This window comes from Pelobates fuscus, chromosome 3 (assembly GCF_036172605.1).
Source record: "Pelobates fuscus isolate aPelFus1 chromosome 3, aPelFus1.pri, whole genome shotgun sequence".
In the NCBI taxonomy this organism is placed as follows: domain Eukaryota; kingdom Metazoa; phylum Chordata; class Amphibia; order Anura; family Pelobatidae; genus Pelobates; species Pelobates fuscus.
Genome location: NC_086319.1, coordinates 99590658 through 99609296, shown reverse-complemented (window position 1 = coordinate 99609296; position 18639 = coordinate 99590658). Strand labels below are relative to the sequence as shown.

The window sequence follows — 18639 nt, the reverse complement described above, 5'->3', positions numbered from 1 at the left end:
GTCTGGCGCCACACCATTTGAAAACTTAAAAAAACTTCAAACTTGTCAAAGACTCAGGAAAGTGAAAAGCTTGCTACTTTTTGCTGACTCAGTATAAAGTCCTTGGAATTACATTGGTGTACTTGTCTCTGTTGCTTTTAAAAGTGGTACTGTTGTGCTAAAAATCACAATGAAAGAAAATCAAAATAGCAATAATAGGCCTTGTTTCTGGTAATCTAAGTACTTGAGAAGCAGATGGCTTATAATGGTAGCTAAAATTGCAGAATAACTACATAAAGGATGCACTTCTTTACAAAATCTTTGTAGCCTGAATAACACAGAGAAGAAAATATGAGCTGGAAAAAAAAATATATATATATATATATAAATATACACATATAAATATATATAAATACATATACACATATACCTTCCAAGGAGGGACAGTCCCTATTTTTTGCAAAATCCTCCTGTCCCTCTTTTCTAGGAACTCCATATTGCTTATGTGTCTGAGTGGATAAGAGAGCACCTCAGTAATAATTTGCTTTGAAATGGAAACGATAGGCACCAAGACTACTTCATCGCACTGGTCTGGGTGGTCTGGGTGCAGTGTCTCCCTGTTCCCTTACGCCTGTGCTTTAACCCCTTAAGGACCAAACTTCTGGAATAAAAGGGAATCATGACATGTCACACGTGTCCTTAAGGGGTTAAAGAAACTGCAATCATTGCAGGGTTAAAACTGCCTCTTGTGGCTGTCTACCAGGCAGACACTAGGGGAGCTTCCTGCAGTTTCACGGAGTTTGACAGTGTCTAATGCACGGACAGTGCTCGCTACAAATTAGGTTCCTAAGTTGCTGTGACTTTTGCGGAGGAGGAGCCCCATTCTACACTGGAATCAGGTAAGTGAAAGAAGGGTTTTTAACCCTTTATTTACCCTACGTCTGGGGGCGTAGGGTCGGGCAGAGAGATACTATAGTGTTAGGAATACAGTTTTGTTTTCTTAACACTATAGTGTTACGTTAAATTATGTGTTTTAAAATTCATCTGTGTAAATAAGACACATTGTTCTTGGTTTAAGTGTAATTTTAATCCATAAATTGTTATCAGTAAGTCACTTAGTTATTGAGAGCAATTCCATCTCTGGTCACGCGCCCCAATCACACCCCTGATGTTCCTTTTTATTTATATGAAATGTTGGGAGGTATGCACACAGTATGTTTAAAAAGAGGAAACTAAGACTTTCTGAAGTCATGACACAATGTCAGCTGCTTGATTCTAATTTATTTTCCAATAAAACATACCACTGGAGCAAATAAAGGCCTTCCAGCTGTTAAATTGTCCTTGGCAGTCAAATAGATATAGATAGATTTACTTATCATGTTTGCTCTTATAAATTGGATTGTTAGGTTATTTATTGTTAGGTTACTCTTATTTTTAAAACAGAGTTGGCCAGTGATAAATTAGGTAAAGTTTTTTTATTTTACAAAATAGTAAATTGTGAAATCAGAAATAGTAAAAAATAGTAAATCAGATTGTGTCCCCTAATTGCACGGACCATCTCCTGATCTGACCCAATGTTTTATTTTGTATATTCACTAAAGGCAACTCGGGGGCACATTTGGGAAATAAACATAAAAGTGCAATTATAATTTGGAGCAATGTGTTAAATACGTGTCTGAATGCGTATGTGTCAGACACAACATTTGTGTTTCCTGTTCCATCAGCTGCCAGTTTGAGTAATCAAAGTGATCACTGACTTCATCTGCAACTTCAAAATTCATCTCCACCTGTGCTTCTATGAAAAGTGAGGTGATGGAAGCAGAGCAGAAGGCTATCAAAAGATACCAGAGAAGACAACAAGTTAAGGTTAACTAGCAAACAATTATTTCTACAGCCCACTGTAGTGGCTGTGGTGCCAGGAGTAGTGTCATGCCCTTCTAGTGTAATCTGTCTGTAGACATTTTAGAACAGTTGAACAACTTACTATGGTCATTCTGGGTGCCCGCAATTGCAGCCCATGCTTCTGGATTCTCCTTGCTGGGCAATCCAATTAGCTTCAATAAGCTAAGCAGGGCAGCACTCATTGGCTTTGAGGGTCATAAAACTGCGCTGCTGATTACACTACTAGACATATCCTACAAATGGAGATTATATCACTGTATGCCCATCATACAAAAGCTAGTCTTAGCTCTAAACAATGTGAGTAATAGCATATAAGACTTGCACTTTAAAAGTACCACAAAATATTGGAACATATTGCACTATTGGCTTTCTTCTTTGTTTTATTTTGTATATCTATACGGTACCCAAGAAACTTTGAATCCGGTATCCCTATAGAAAAGGACGAAAACCATAGCCTCCTCTATGGGATTTGGCTGCTACCTTTGCAAGTTACATACTGACTTTGGACTTTTATATTTGCTACTTGCTCTTTGCTTATTTGTTTCAGTGTTTTAATATTTTAAACACATTTGTTCATATTTGGCGCAACCTTTTCCTGTTTTGCTGCATTATTCTATTTCTGTTGGGTCTTTGAGGTAGCCCCATCTTTTAGGTTTGCTGACGCCTTTTCTTTTCTATTTGGTTGTTCAGCGCTGATCCTACTGTTTGCTTTTTATGCATCTTGTTCAGGAGAAGGCCAAAGGTGGCACGTCTGCCTGGTGGTGCCAGGTGTTGTCAATCCATTCTAAAATGGTTAGACAAATTACACTGGTAGGGTGGCAGGGTTCTAGTGGTTTTAGTGGTTTCTAAAGAACACACTTGGTCAGTAAAAACATGTTTAGTACACTTGATATCCATAGCAGTATTCCCCATACAAATCCTCAATGCACACTGACAGTACATGATTTATTTATATTCCAAAGGAGATATAGAAAAAAACCTGAACCACTGGTATGTATTGAGATCTGTGTTGGGTTTAGCTCATTTAAGAGTTATTGAAAAACTAAAAGGGAAAAAATAAATATTATGCTCAAGCTTCAGTCCAATCTTCCTTGATTTGAACTCAGAACATGGTAACCACCACAAAAAATACTGACCTAATCCATTTCACAGTACAAGGTGTGACGTGATATTAGTATATCAATGCAAATAAAGGATTCAGCTGGGTAGCTTGGTCTTATATTATTTATTATGTAGCTTGTAAGAAAAAATAAGAACAATCCTACAACGGATACATGTAATTTGTCAGTACATAGTGAAAAACATCCTTATAGGACCCAGACAAAGTTGCTATTCTTATTTTCCTATCAACTATCTGCCCATGCTGTCAGGGTAAACCAAAATACACATGGATTTAAGAACATGAAGTATGTATGCACATGACTTTTTACTCATTATTATACATTACTTTATATAGCTACCCAACATACTAGAAGAGTTTAACTCATACTGACTTCTCTCAAAAATGTGCCATTTCCTTGTCACTTGTTTTAAAAGCATAACTGTGTGGTGTGTAAAAACATAAAATATTAATAATACTTATAATACAAAATATAATATATAATAAAATAATTTGAGAAGGATTAGAATTAGATGTGTTTTATCACAAGGTACAATCTTCACTCTATGTAAAAATAATGCTGGGGACATTTAAATATTCCTACTCAGTATAAGGGTAGATATAGCCCCTTTTAACTTACTTAATAAGGCCATCTTCCATGTAGATGTCAGCATAAAAAGACTGGTCATCGTTCACTATTCGTCCTCCTTTGATCAAGAGACGATCACTCTGTAAAAATAAATAAGACAGAATTTAACAGACATACACGTTTGATAATTTGGTGAAAACAGAGGCATGATGTGTAGCAATGATAACAGTTCCAGTAGTTAACTATGAACAATTTAGATGTACATTCCAGAAACCAGGAGAGTTAAACAACAACAGATATCTGTGAGTTATCCTCCAGAATACTGAGAATACAAATTGCTTCCAAGATTAATAATGATATTTGTTGCAGCATATAAGGCTCTTGACGAACAATTAATCAGAGCCGAGTGTGAGCAACAGTGTTAATTTTGTTGACTAACAATTTTAGTCAAATTTTAGTCAACTAATATTTTTGAGATTTAGTCGACTAAAACTAGGACTAAAACTAGACTGAAACAAAAACAATTCAGATGACTACAATACAACTAAAACGGCTTTTTAGTCAAAAGACTATGACTAAAACTAAATAAAAATTTGCTGCCAAAATTAACACTGGTGAGCAAACCATAAGAAAAAGCTTGTGAGCAGGAACCCAGAAAAATCTGGGGGAGATAGCATTTTTAATTGCCGGGTATATTCTTATTCCGTAAACTAGGAGTTGTTTATCCCATTGTACAGCGCTACGGAATTTGCAGTTGCTATATAAATGATTAAATAATAACATTAATGGTCACTACAAGGAAGGGGTTTTACTTAACCAGATACAGCACCGGGATCCTCCTGATGCCGCGCCCCCTATTTCGTCAAAATGACGAAATAGGAGGGTGCGAGCAGGGAGCAATAAAACACTTCTATTCAGCTTTGCCGAGCATGCGCAGATACTTCATAGGGCGGCATTCATGTCTCGACTAGGAAGCACCTCTAGTGGCCATCTGAGTGTCCACTAGAGGTATTCCTCAGCAGTAATGTAAATACTGCCTTTTTACAAAATGGCAGTGCTTACATTAAAAAGCCTGCAAAGACTATAGACACCAGAACTACTACGTTTAGCTGTTGTGGTTCTGGTGACTATAGTGTCCCTTGAATATAGAGAGGAAAAAAGAATCATCACAAATGTAAGAAATAAGATGTCTATATCATTATTCTAAAAATTATTTTAAAAAAATAAAAAAATATGCACATTCCTAGCTTAATTTTTAGCACGACATATGACACAAACATTTTGTACTTTGCAGATTACTTTTTATATTTTAAAATTGTGTAATACTGACCACATTTGCTAACTGCCATTCAGTGACACTGTCAGAAATGCATTCCATACATTTTACTACCCGTCTCTACCCCTTCCATTTATATTAGAACCCCACCTACCCCTTCCATGAATATTAGAACCACCCCTACCCCTCCCATGAATATTAGAACCACCCCTACCCCTTCCATGCACAAAAGAACCCCACTTACCCCTTCCACGCATATTAACCCCCCTACGCCTTCCATGCATATTAGTACCCGCCTAACCCCTTCCATGCATATTAGTACCCCCTAACCCCTTCCATGCATATTAGTACCCCTAACCCCTTCCATGCATATTAGAACCCACCCTACCCCTTCCATTCCTATTAGTACTCCCCTAACCCCTTCCAATAATTTTTCTAACTCCCCCCTCCTCCCATCCATATTAGTACCCCCCCTAAACCCTTCCAATTATTTTTCTACCTACCCCTCCCCCCTACCCCTTCCATGCATATTAGTACCCCCTAACCCCTTCCATGCATATTAGTACCCCCTAACCCCTTCCATGCATATTAGAACCCATCCTACCCCTTCCATTTATATTAGTACTCCCCTAACCCTTTCCAATAATTTTTCTACCTCCCCCCTCCTCCCATCCATATTAGTAGCCCCCCTAAACCCTTCCAATTATATTTCTACCAATCCCTATCCCCCTATCCTTATTAGTAGCCCCCCTAAACCCTTCCAATTATTTTTCTACCTTTGTCCCCCCTTTTACCTGACATAGCAGGGGGACCTCTGGACGTCCGGCAGGCGCAGTGTCAGAGTGAGCGCCGAGTAGTCACGTGACACCCGGCCAGGGCCGGTGCAAGGATTTTTGCCGACCTAGGCAAAAGTAAAGTTTGCCGCCCCTCCCCCATGTGACATCACAATGCCCCACCCATATGATCTGCCATGTTAACTAATGCCAGTGCTGGAGTGCCGCCGTGTTTACATTAAAAGGCCTGCAGGGACAGGCTATAGACACCAGAACCACTACATTAAGCTGCAGTGGTTCTGGGGACTATAGTGTTCCTACGAACATGCTTGTGAGGTTCTAAACTAGCATTGTTCGATCCCCACTTGTTGCCCAGTGCATCAGCAAGGGAAACTGAGGGAGTGAAGGGCCAACATTATTATAGACTTCACTGTGCTAGTCTAGAGAAGAGGCTTCTTGTTTGTAGCCTATATAGTTATCCGGGGAATAGGTATCCCCATGTCTTATCATATGTGAGCTATTCCCCTGTCCTACTCTATATCTCCTGTCCTCACAACACATACCAGTACCACACAAAATAGTAAGAAGAGGTGTGGATTGTTTTCAAATGTACCTTCTCTTTTTAAGATGTGGAAAATGAGATGAGTAGCTACTGAGTTTCCCTCTTCTGGTTAAAGGAGGTTTAGGAAATACTAAAGTAAATCTTAAATGGTTATATAGGAGCCTTTTGGGTCCCATTACATTCCTATATGTTTGTATTTTATTTTATTTTGGTTCAGTCCTGCAGCCTAGGATGATATCTTGCCCATAGATTTCCTATAGATTGTTTTTGTAGCAGTCGGTCGAAGCTTATAGAATAAAACAATGTATATATTTTGTCCAGTGAAAGAGTTAAATACTGTAGCCAGCTACTTAGATGGAGGCAATATTTTTACATGTATTTTGTTAAATCAACATCTAAATTCTATATTTACAAGCATTTGGCAAGAGACTGATGTTATTCACTTACAAGTTTCATATGGCTAGATATTTTCATTACATTTTATGCCCTTACTGAAATTAGTCTGTTCATCTTTTTTAAACTATAATAACTTCCAGACATAAGAACTATTTCAATTAGCAACGAGGAAACATTATCACTTTATTAAACCGTATTGTAAATGAATACATCATGGAAAGCAACTCAAAATTATGTTTTATTAGGATGGAAGTGGAAGATGTATGGTGTACTGCTTTACTTTAAAAAAGCGTACCGCCAAATAATTCCAGTGGTCAAACAGGAGACAGGACTTTGCTGACAGTTTATGTCACAACTTATTGAAAGCTGAAAAAAGGAGAAGGTTTGAGAATGAATCCCCCACGTCCCAAACAAAAGGGGGAACAGGGGGACAAAGTCTCAAAACAATAACCAACACTAAATATATGTTATAACATTTGTTTTGGTAGTACCAGAAAAGAGTCTCAGATACTCTTTAATTTATATTTGAAAAAAAAGTGTAAAGCGCAAAAATATATCGTAGTTAAGACTAAATTTTATTTTAAAACACATGAAAAAAATATGAAAAAAACACACAAAGAAAACAAACACAAACAATAACGTGAAGAATTGTTAAAAAGGGGGAATCTAGGTAAACCAGAAAAACGCAGTTAATTAGAGGTTCTTGTGGCTCATAAACAGGTCTGTATGGATAATTATGGCCTATAAATTTGAAACAAACTTTATTATTTTTTTTATTTTTTTTAATTCTTTATTTTTTCAGTGCGTATATTGGTTACAGGCATACATATGGTACCCCAACGGCATTCCATATGCAGGTTTCAAGACATTAGTTACAGTGGGGGTAGATAGACAGTGCACTTTTTTTGTTTTGTACATATCACGTTATTATAGCAAGCTATTAGGTGTCGTTTAGTGGCATAACATGTGAGGTCAGACTTACGAGTAGGTTATATATTCTAATACAACATTAGAGTATTATGCATTTGGTGCTCCAGCTGTTTGAACCGCTAGTACAATCAGTTAATGCTGTAGGAGCATAAAGACAAGCTTGGCTAAGAATTACAATTTGCTGTACTGGAGTTAGCATGACATAAAGTTAGACGTTTGCTGTCTATAGTCATATGATTGTTTGGTCTCTGATGAGTCGTTTGATCTAGTGAGTTACGCTCTATCTTGGTCTACCCCAGGCGCCCCCACAGAGCATGTGGAGTTTTGTGTGGTTAGTCGCTGTCAGGTCTGGGGTCTATGTAGTTAACACTGATGGAGGTATTTGTCAGGGCTTATGTGCGGTATCTTTGTCTGGATTGGCTTGTTTATACCAGAAGTTGTCAGGTTGTGATGTCAGGTAAGTCAGAGTGTGTGTGAGTCAGTGGATACCGTTTCAGTGTTTGCAGGTACACAACGCATTTATGAGGTATACTAGTGGTAGGACAGGATTTGTGTGTATAGTAGTTTGCTAACAGTAGCTGTCATGTGTGGTACAAAAGATGTTATTAGGCATTAAGCAGGTAAGACAAAGGGTGTTAGTATGGCATAACATATCTTATAATGAGAAGAAAACATAGAGAAAAAAAAAAAAAGAAAAAGCATGAAACTGTGAAATTGCCACGTGTGAGAGTCCGTTACAGCCTATGCCTGATCGATGTTGATCCCATATCCAGGGAGAGTGTTCATGGGTTTGGGAGCGTGGGGTCGGTCTATTCTATTCCTGACCAGCGTGTGGTAGAGCCGCAATGAGGCTGGTGAGTGGGTCTGCGTTGGCGCCATGCCCAGTAAGTGTGGGTGTTGGGCGGCTGCGCGGGCGCTTGTTTGCTTGCAGGCAGGTGAGTAGGTGATCGCTTTGCAAAGGTGAGAGGCTGTAGTGGGGCTTGTAGGCTTAAGTAGGGTGTTGTGCCAGGTACCTCTTTCCAAATGCAGCAGTGAGTCTGCGTTATGAGGCTAGTTCAGTGAAGTCTCACACTTCTTGCTCCCCATTCATTCTCCGCCGAGCTTTGGTTGTATGTACCTGGGTCTGCACGTTGTTGTCAGCCGGCCAAGCCCTGGGGTAGGTTGTCATGATGGTCGGTTAGTGTTAAGTGGTCTCTCCTGCGTTCGGCTTGTTCGTGCTTGCTGGTCGCGCACATGGTTGACGTGCGGCGGCCATCTTGAGGGGCCCTTCCCTGTAAGCCCTCTGTGGTAGAACGGTTGTTTGGGCCCAGGCTAGCGTATCTGTCGCAGCCCATGGAGACCGGGATAACCCCCCCGGTCCAGAGGGGGGGGGGGGGAGACGAGACGCCGGCCGGAGACCCGGGAGAGCGGCCGTCCCTGCCCGGCTCAAGCTCCAGCGAGCTTCGGGCCTCGTCGGGTTACTTTGGATGCCAGTCCAGGGTGTGAGAGGTATCTCCGTGTGCCCCAAAGGTTGGAGGTCCCGGTGGGCATCAGTTTGGACCTGTGGTTGCCTTTGGCTCCTAGTTGGCTCCGATTCTTCAGGCCCTGAAGCGGGAGCTCAGACAGAGCACGTCCAGGGGCGGACTGACCGGTCGGGCACTTCGGACATGGTCCGAGGGCCCGGCCGGGAGGGGGGCCCGCCATCAGGGAGCCCGGCCGCCCCTTTAAATGCTGCAGCCGCCTTAGCGCTCAGGCGGCTGCAGCTTTTCACCTCCCCTCCCCGTAGCGTGGCCGAGCTGCTCTGCGTCCGCGGTGCCGGCCGGAGTGATAGGAAGGTGCACACACACTGAGTGTGCACCTTCCTGTCAGTCCGGCCGGGTACAGGAAACAGAAACTCCTGTTCCGCGCGGAACAGGAGTTTCTGTTTCCTGTACCCGGCCGGACTGACAGGAAGGTGCACACTCAGTGTGTGTGCACCTTCCTATCACTCCGGCCGGCACCGCGGACGCAGAGCAGCTCGGCCACGCTACGGGGAGGGGGTAAAAAGAGACAGGGAGGGAGAGAGGGAGGGGAGGGGGGGAGTTGAGGGAGGGAGTTGAGGGAGGGGAGGGGGGAGTTGAGGGAGGGGAGGGGGGGAGTTAAAAGAGAGAGGGAGGAGGTAAAAGAGAGAGGGAGGGGGGGGATTAAAAGAGAGAGGGGGGGGTTAAAAGAGAGAGGGGGGTTGTTAAAAGAGATGGGTTAAAAGAGAGAGGGAGGGGGGTTTAAAAGAGGGAGGGGGGGTTAAAAGAGAGAGGGGGGTTAAAAGAGAGAGGGGGGTTAAAAGAGAGAGGGGGGGTTAAAACAGAGAGGGGGTTGTTAAAAGAGAGAGGATGGGGAGGTTAAAAGAGAGAGGGGAGGTTAAAAGAGAGAGGGGAGGTTAAAAGAGAGAGGGGAGGTTAAAAGAGAGAGGGGGGTTAAAAGAGAGAGGGAGGGGGGTTAAAAGAGAGAGGGAGGGGGGTTAAAAGAGAGAGGGAGGGGGGTAAAAAGAGAGAGGGAAGTAGGGGGGGTAAAAAGAGAGAGGGGAGTAGGGGGGTAAAAAGAGAGAGGAAGGGGGGTAAGAAGAGAGAGGGAGGGGGTAAGAAGAGGGAGGGGGGTAAGAAGAGAGAGAGGGGGTAAGAAGGGAGGGGGAGTGATAAGAGGGGGAGGGGGGAGTAAAAGAGGAACGGGGGAGTAAGAAGAGGGGGGAGGGGGTAAGAAGAGGGGAGAGTAAGAAGAGGGGGGGAGTAAAGGGGGTAAGAAGAGGGGAGGGGGGAGTAAAAAGAGGAAGGGGGAGTAAGAAGAGGGGGGAGGGGAGTAAGAAGAGGGGGGAGGGGGGTAAGAAGAGCGGGGAGGGGGTAAGAAGAGGGCGGAGGGGGTAAGAAGAGGGAGGAGTAAGAAGAGGTGGGAGTAAGAAGAGGGGGAGGGGGAGTAAGAAGAGGGGGAGGGGGGAGTAAGAAGAGGGGGAGAGTAAGAAGGGGGTAAGAAGAGAGTGGGAGTAAGAGGGGGGTAAGAAGAGGAGGAGGGGGAGGGGGGGTAAGAAGAGGGGGAGGGGGGAGTAAGAGGAGGGCAATTGCCCCCTCCCCTGTCCGCAGGCACCGTGCGGGCAGCCGGCAGGGGAGGGAGGAAGAGAGGACCCGGGAGCTCAGCCTGCAGCTCCTCTGGGTCCTTCTTGCGCGAGCACAGATCGTTGCCGCGGTTACCACGGCAACGTTACGGCTCTTGCAAGAGTAAACTCTAGCCCTGGAGCTACGGGCTAGAGTTCACTCTCAACACTGTGACCACCAGGTATTCCTGGTGGTCGCAGTGGTGAGAGTGAACTTTAGCCCCATAAACACACTGCCCCCACACACCATACACATTCACACACTGCCCCCCATACACACACACCATACACATTTACACACATTGCCTCACACACACACACTGCCCACCCATACACACACAGCCCCCATACTAACATTGCCACACACATACACAGCCCCCTCGTACACACATTGCCCCACACACCCTACACATTCACACACTACACCCCCTCACACACACTGAACCTTTCACACACACTGCACCCCTTACACATTGCACCACTGCTCCTATACCCTACTACAGCCTCATATCCCAGCAGACCCCAGGTAAGTTGTCAAACTGTTCTTAAACGGTTTGACTACTTACTCTGGGAGGGGGGCCCGGCCCTCCTGGCACCATAACGACTACACAGAGTAGTAGTGGTTATTGTGCATGGATTATTTCTTTAAATAATCTACGAGTGCCCCAGTAGCCAGCAAGCCAGCCAACCCACAGGCCAGCGAGCCCACAGGCTGGCCAGTAGACAGCCAGCCAGCCTTCAGGCCACCAGTTAGGCTTAAAGCCAGCAAACCCACAGCCTGCCAACCGCAGCCAGCAAGCCACAGCCTGCCAGCCAGCAAGCCACAGCCTGCCAGCCGCAGCCAGCAAGCCCACAGCCTGCCAGCCGCAGCCAGCAAGCCCACAGCCTGCCAGCCGCAGCCAGCAAGCCCACAGCCTGCCAGCCGCAGCCAGCAAGCCCACAGCCTGCCAGCCGCAGCCAGCAAGCCCACAGCCTGCCAGCCGCAGCCAGCAAGCCCACAGCCTGCCAGCCGCAGCCAGCAAGCCCACAGCCTGCCAGCCGCAGCCAGCAAGCCCACACAGCCTGCCAGCCGCAGCCAGCAAGCCCACAGCCTGCCAGCCGCAGCCAGCAAGCCCACACAGCCTGCCAGCCGCAGCCAGCAAGCCCACAGCCTGCCAGCCGCAGCCAGCAAGCCCACAGCCTGCCAGCCGCAGCCAGCAAGCCCACACAGCCTGCCAGCCGCAGCCAGCAAGCCCACAGCCTGCCAGCCGCAGCCAGTAAGCCCACAGCCTTCCAGCAAGCCCACAGCCTGCCAGCCGCAGCCAGCAAGCCCACAGCCTGCCGGCAGTAGCCAGCAAGCCCACAGCCTGCCAGCCGCAGCCAGTAAGCCCACAGCCTTCCAGCAAGCCCACAGACTGCCAGCCAGCAACAGTAATTAAGGTAAGAGGAGCCAACTTGGCCTAGGTATCAGCTATGTTGTGTTGCTATATTGTGAATAGGAACCATAGTGTTGGAGAGACCCCCTCCAGGCCCCATTAGACTCCATTGTAGTCTCTAATGGGACCTGGAGGAAATTATTTCTAACACACTCTCTAAAGGACACTGAGATAGCCTCTGCTAGAATGCTCCCCTTGAAGGGATTATTGCACTTTTGTTCCTTGTGTCTTAAGATTGTGTAGGGTGTGGCTGGAGGCGGTGCATGGAGGCGGGACATGGGTGGCGCTTGCTGCGGAGTATGGGTGGGGCCTGTAAGGGGGCCCTTGATTTATTTTGCCCGGGGGCCCTGAGGGTTCTCAGTCCGCCCCTGAGCACGTCTGATCCCGCCGGCGGTCAGACCCCGCCCCCGAAACAAACTTTATTTAAGAACAAGCTTGTTAATAATTGTAACCTTTCAGTTTGAAACACACTATGTTTGAAAGCAAGGTTATCTTAAATCTATCCACTTGTATTTCTCTACATGTATGACTATAGACTGTGTTAAGAATGCAAACCTCCATCTAAGTACAGTTGGTATGAGTCAGAAACAAACATCAAAACGTCAACCAACAGGATAGGTTGTTCATATGTTAGCAGGGGGCCAATTCGTATAGTGTATCAGCTGGTTGTGGGTGTCTGCGGCAAAAGCATCTGCAGTAAGAAAACAAGTCACTAGTAGTTTTTTTTTTTTTTTTATTCTTTATTTTGTCTTGACACGACATGTTACATACATGGACTTGCACGGATTAAACATGAGTTAGCGTGATTCCACATGGGTTAACAGAAATTAACATGGTTTAATACAATCGTTCAGCGGACATGCCATGGGATCTCTGGAATCACATTGTGAACATGTTTTCGTATTGTTAGTTATTATGTGGCTGTGATATATTAACATGCATATCTGTAAATCCGGTCTGTGTGACCTATACGTGTCTTGCTAGTGTTAGGTAAGGTTCGCGCCCTGCCTATGGCAAGTCACAGGTGTTGTTAATGGCTATACAGCCGCGTCCCTCTTCCGAGGTGTCAGATGTCCGTATGTCCCATGAGTCTGCTCCCGTGAATGCATTACGGTGGTCAAATGTTTTGATAATTCCAATTAAGATTGGAGGAAAAGAAAACTAGTAGTTTTTTAAATAGATCAAATTGTGACTATGACCACTAGCAGATAATATATGCCACTATTAAGAAAGGTATTTTGACATCAAGTCTCTTGATATTCCCTCCAAACAGCCAGTCAATATAACGTCAAGTTTGCAGATATTTTGATAATTATTTAACAGAGAAAATATACCCAAAGGCTGCTTGACCTATGATATGCTAGAAGGAGAAGATGATAGTCTAGACCAGGGATAGGCAACCTTTGTCACTCCAGATGTTGTGGACTTGGCAACGAAGGTTGCCAAAGCATGCGTGGGATATGCATAAGGCTATCCTAGCTATGAGATAAGGCCAGGGACTAATGAAAGTATTTTAAAAATTGGGCAGACTAGATGGGCCGAATGGTTCTTATCTGCCGTCACATTCTATGTTTCTATAATGCTCTTACATCCATAATGCAGGCAAAGCATCATAGGAGGTGCAGTCCAAAACATCTGGAGTGCTGAAGGTTGCCTATGCCTGGTCTAGACCAAGCATGTCAAACTTGTGGCCCACAATTAATTTATTTGCGGCCTGCCATGGGGCCGCTTTGTGCTGTGGCGGTGACCAGCCGCAAGACAGGAAAGATATTTACTGTCTGCTTCTTGTCTTCCCTTCCTTGAGGGAGGAAGGGGGTACTGTATATTAATTTGGGGGGCAGTGTATTAAATTTGGAAGAGGGAGGGGTTCAGTGTATTAGAGTGGAGGAAGGGGGGCAGTATATTGGATTTGGGGGTAGTGTATTAGAATGGGGGAGGAGACATTGTATTAAATTGGGTCTGCATGGAGGTGCTGAACGCTCCCCATGGAGATGCTGATTGGCCTCACAGCTTTTTGCCACACTTGCACAATGGCCTTTCAATTATTTCGTATGGGAAAGCATTGGATTGGCTGAGATCATCAAGTTTGATGATCTCAGCTAAAGTGAAGGACACACTCATAGGACTTCAAAATCAACTAGATAACGCCATTTGTTTTTTACAACTGTGCAACAGCATACATTCACCACTTCAGTCCCAGTACCAAGCTTTTCTTAATATGTCAAGGTAGTTGGACTGAAACATTGGTTATATGCAAATGTACGTCTCCTTAAAATAAATCTGCTCCTTTGTTTACTTTGAAGCCCTACGAGCGTGACGATGTCCAGTGTCAGTTAGGCAACTTTTTATACTGTACTTTTCTATGAAAACTGAAGATTTAGTTTCTTTAAGGCCCACATAAATGTAAACCTTGTTTATTTGGCCCATGTTAGCCTTTGAGTTTTACTTGCTTGGTCTAGTCCATAGAAAATATAACAGTCTAGCCTAAGTTAAAGGGATACTGTAGTGCCAGGAATTCAAAGCTTAATAAAGTTAAAAACCCCTTATTTACTTACCTTTTCCCAGTGCCGAAAATAAAATACACATATTTGTATTCAGCGATGTCTCACGTGTAAAACAGTACCCCCTATGTACAGGTTTATGGTGTTTTGGTAGGTTACAGGGTCAAATATAGCATGTTCCATTTTTCTGTTTTTTTCACATTGAAATTCGCCAGATTGGTTACGCTGCCTTTGAGACCGTATAGTAGCCCAGGAATGCAAAAAACGAATTTGAACGCCAATTTTGGCCAGAGTTTGTGACTAAGTGGCTACAAAAAAATACTGGACATACCCAATTTGCAATACCTTGGGCTATCTACTTTTGCAAATGGTATGCCATCACAGGGGTAATTATAACTCCTGGGCTACCATACATTTTCAACGTAACCAATATGGCGAATTTCAATGTGAAAAAAATGAAACACAAGCCTTATATTTGACTCTGTAACTTTTGAAAACACCATAAAACCTGTACATGAGGGGTACTGTTATACTCAGGAGACTTCGCTGAACACAAATATTAGTGTTTCAAAACTGTAAAATGTATCACAACATTTATATCATCAGTGTAAGTGCCCTTTGTGTGTGAAAAATGCAAAAAAATGAATTTTTACTGATGATATCATCGTTGTAATACATTTTACTGTTTAATATTTGTGTTCAGCGAAATCTCCCGAGTAAAACAGTACCCCCCATGTACAGGTTTTATGGTGTCTTGGAAAGTTACAGGGTTAAATCTAGTGCTAGCAAATTGAATTCTCTGGACTTTCTGCCTGGGTTATCAGGCCATTCCCGCAAATTGTAATTAATAAAATGACTTCATTATGTAAAAATATTACATAAATATATACATAGAATTAATATATATATATATATATATATATATATATATAAAGATTTTAAAAGTATTCTTATTTATAAGTATATATACATATTTATTTATGTATATAGATATATATATATTATTTTGTTTTAAGTGTATTTTGATATCAATATATATATATATCTCAATATCAAAATCCAGTAAGCACAAAATTACACGTTAGGTTCCCCCTGCAATTATGTCAGAAGAGTCAGACAAGTCAGAGCCAAGAAACCTGGATGCTGAAATCAGATAAGTGTTTAAAGGGTCTTTAACCCTTTGTGTTAGCTGTGAGCAGAGGAGAGGGAGCTTTGTGTTCCTTTAAATTAATTTGTGAATAATATTCCTATTATTATTCTGCTTACTGCATAGTATTATAATATGTTTTTGTATGCAACTGGTCTTTTAAAGTGAACTTATTACTTAAGAATATTTAACTTCAGCTATGCATAAACTTAGAATTCATATGCCCTACTACAACATCGTTGGTTAAGCTCAGTACCCTTCCCCTCTTCTTGCGGTGCACGGATATAGCTCATCTAACAAAAATGTGATAAAGACGCTGAATTGTGCTTTTACCACAACATACAGATCATTTATGTTGTCTACAAACCTATTTTAGATACTCTTTGAGCGATAGGTTCACGTTAAATGAACTGTTGATTCTATAAAATAACTGGTCTTGACTCAACCTCAAAGCAGTGAGTCCGTATAAAAGGAAATATGCTTCTGTCTCTTCTGTCGTAAGCTGGTTCCAGACAGTCACAATGTAAACATTTCATATTGCAACAGTTACAAAAAGCTTTGTGTCTGGACAATATTTCATTTAGAAATTACATTTTCTGTATCCTTCACCTATGCGCAGTCTTGATGTTAAGATGTCTGGGGCACTATATCACATACATGGGCACTATATCACATATCAATCTCGTTACTTACTGTCTACGAACCCTAAAAAGAAACCAATTCTTTGGAAAATTACACCACAGAACAAAACATTGAAAATCACCTATAAAGTGATGCTATAGTAACTCAGACCACTTCATCTCATTGAAGTGGTCTAAGTGCAGTATCACAGTCCCATTTAGTCCTGAAATGTAAATCATTGCAATTTTTAAGACACTACAAATATTACATTGCAGGACTAATATGACTGCTTCTACTGTGAATCAGACAGCCACAAGAGGCACTTCATGGTGGTTAAGCGACTTTTGGTTGCCTAACTTATGCTGGATGTCCCCCCACTCTGCATGAGGACATCCAGCATCCAGACACCCAGTTAAATCAACAAAGGAAAGCGGTGAAGCAATGCTTTCCTATTAAAAGGGCCTAATGCGCTAGCGGTGTTAGCCATGCATGCGCCTTAGTCGTCCGTCCCCGTTAGGTGACTTCGGAGGAGGGAGACCGCCAACCCAGCACCGAGGGAGATCAGCGCTGGAATTCGGTAAGTGTTAAAAGGATTTTTTTTAACCCTTGCAGTGCTGGTGGGAACTATAGTGTAAGGAATACAATGCTGTATTCCTTATTGTATTTATTGATTCCTTATTGTATTTATTTAATTTCTTGTGATGCTCTGTTTTCTTTAATGTATTCTAAAGATAAAGCAAGTAATGTCACAATCAATTCGGCCCTGGCACAGAAAAGGCACAGGTTGTACTGGCGAAAGAAAAAAAAAAGGAACATTGTTTCCATGTTTCATCTTCTCTCTTCCAGGTGCAAATTGTAACATTTACAACACATATCACAGGTAGTCAAGATGGAGAAACTCCACTTTAAAACAGAGTTTAATAAAGCAGTGTGGATTTCTAAACACATATGTTAAATATAGGAGACAAGTAAACATAATGTTAAAAACCCTAGGTAGTGATGGTTATCCTTTTAACCCCTTAAGGACCAAACTTCTGGAACAAAAGGGAATTGTGACGTGTCAGACATGTCATGTGTCCTTAAGGGGTTAAATATAATCAGAGACAACATTAGTGGTATGTTTAACAGCTGTCATAATTAGTGATTACTGAGTCATTGCTATAACTGCTATTAAATTAAATTACATGTATACTTTCCGTCAACTGATGAAACAATCGCCTTATGGAACATTTGGGCTGAGTTACATTATCATACTGTAGAGAGTCTATAGAAAGTTTTCAATTCCCAATAGACAATACACTAATACACACCCTTCAATTATCCATCTGCTGAATCCAAATTGCCATGTACTAAAAGAATAAACATTGGGACTAAAGGAAGAGGTAAAACCATGGGGGATTATCTATAAAGATGCATACATAAAACTATAAATGGCGTATGCACAGAAAACAAGAGCATATGTCAAAAGAGATCATAGCCCCCTTTATTTAACTTTCTTAGTATGTTAAAATAAACCAAGCAATCAAAAAAAATTGAACTTTTTTAGTAGTTTCCGGGCGATAATCAATTTCCATTTGAAAATAATAGTTTGCATATAATTTTATCACAAAGTTACTTTAAGAAAGCACTTGACCCATGCACACATCCTAAGTCAAGTCACAGGGAGTACTTAAAATAAAGAGAAAAATAAATAAATTGAACAATCAAAAACATTCCATGTTTCAAAGCAGTTTGTTGTTGTTACTCATAGCTTTTTTACTGTCAAAAGATGAGCAGTATATATTTTTATCAAAGTGTTACTTAAGCAAACTGCTCAAATTTTGCAGACACCCTAAATCACGGGAAAATACTTAAATAGAAATGTGACGAACGCCCGCTTGCCTGGACGTCCCTGGGCTCCTGTAGGAGTGTGGAGGCTAGCATCCTGCCCACTGACTATGGGCCATAGAAAAGGCTGGTAAAAAGATTTGGTTCATGGGATTTATTTGTACTGTTCGGGAACCGAACAAACTCACGAACTGCGGACCACCTCTGGGCTGGTTAACCCCTATTTTGCCTTCCCAGGAACCATTATCTTCCTCAGTTCAAGATACCATTTAAACTTGTTTTTTATGTTACCAAAGTTGACTGACTGCTAGCCCTGCTAGCCTTTCATGGAACTGTTTTGGACATAGGACCATGTGTGCGGTTGGTGAAATAATTGACTTCCATGGAATCTCGAACCCCTGAACCGATCTGGGTGATTTTTGGATATGTTGGTCACCCAGATCGGGGCTATCCAGGGATGTAACTTTGTGGGGTTTTCATGTTTTGAAGGTACTTTTGGGGTGTTTGTAAATTGTATGTTTT

At 42.6% G+C, this 18639-nt stretch overlaps 1 protein-coding gene across 2 annotated transcripts in view; it reads right to left on the bottom strand.

Annotated features, from left to right (window-relative positions):
- Positions 1 to 18639, bottom strand: part of DPYSL3 (dihydropyrimidinase like 3) — a 174595-nt gene that overhangs the window by 38615 nt on the left and 117341 nt on the right. For both annotated transcript variants that reach the window (XM_063447373.1, XM_063447375.1), the window contains exon 2: positions 3621 to 3709. In XM_063447373.1, the coding sequence (XP_063303443.1) occupies positions 3621 to 3709 (89 nt within the window). The remainder of the gene's footprint in view (positions 1 to 3620; positions 3710 to 18639) is intronic.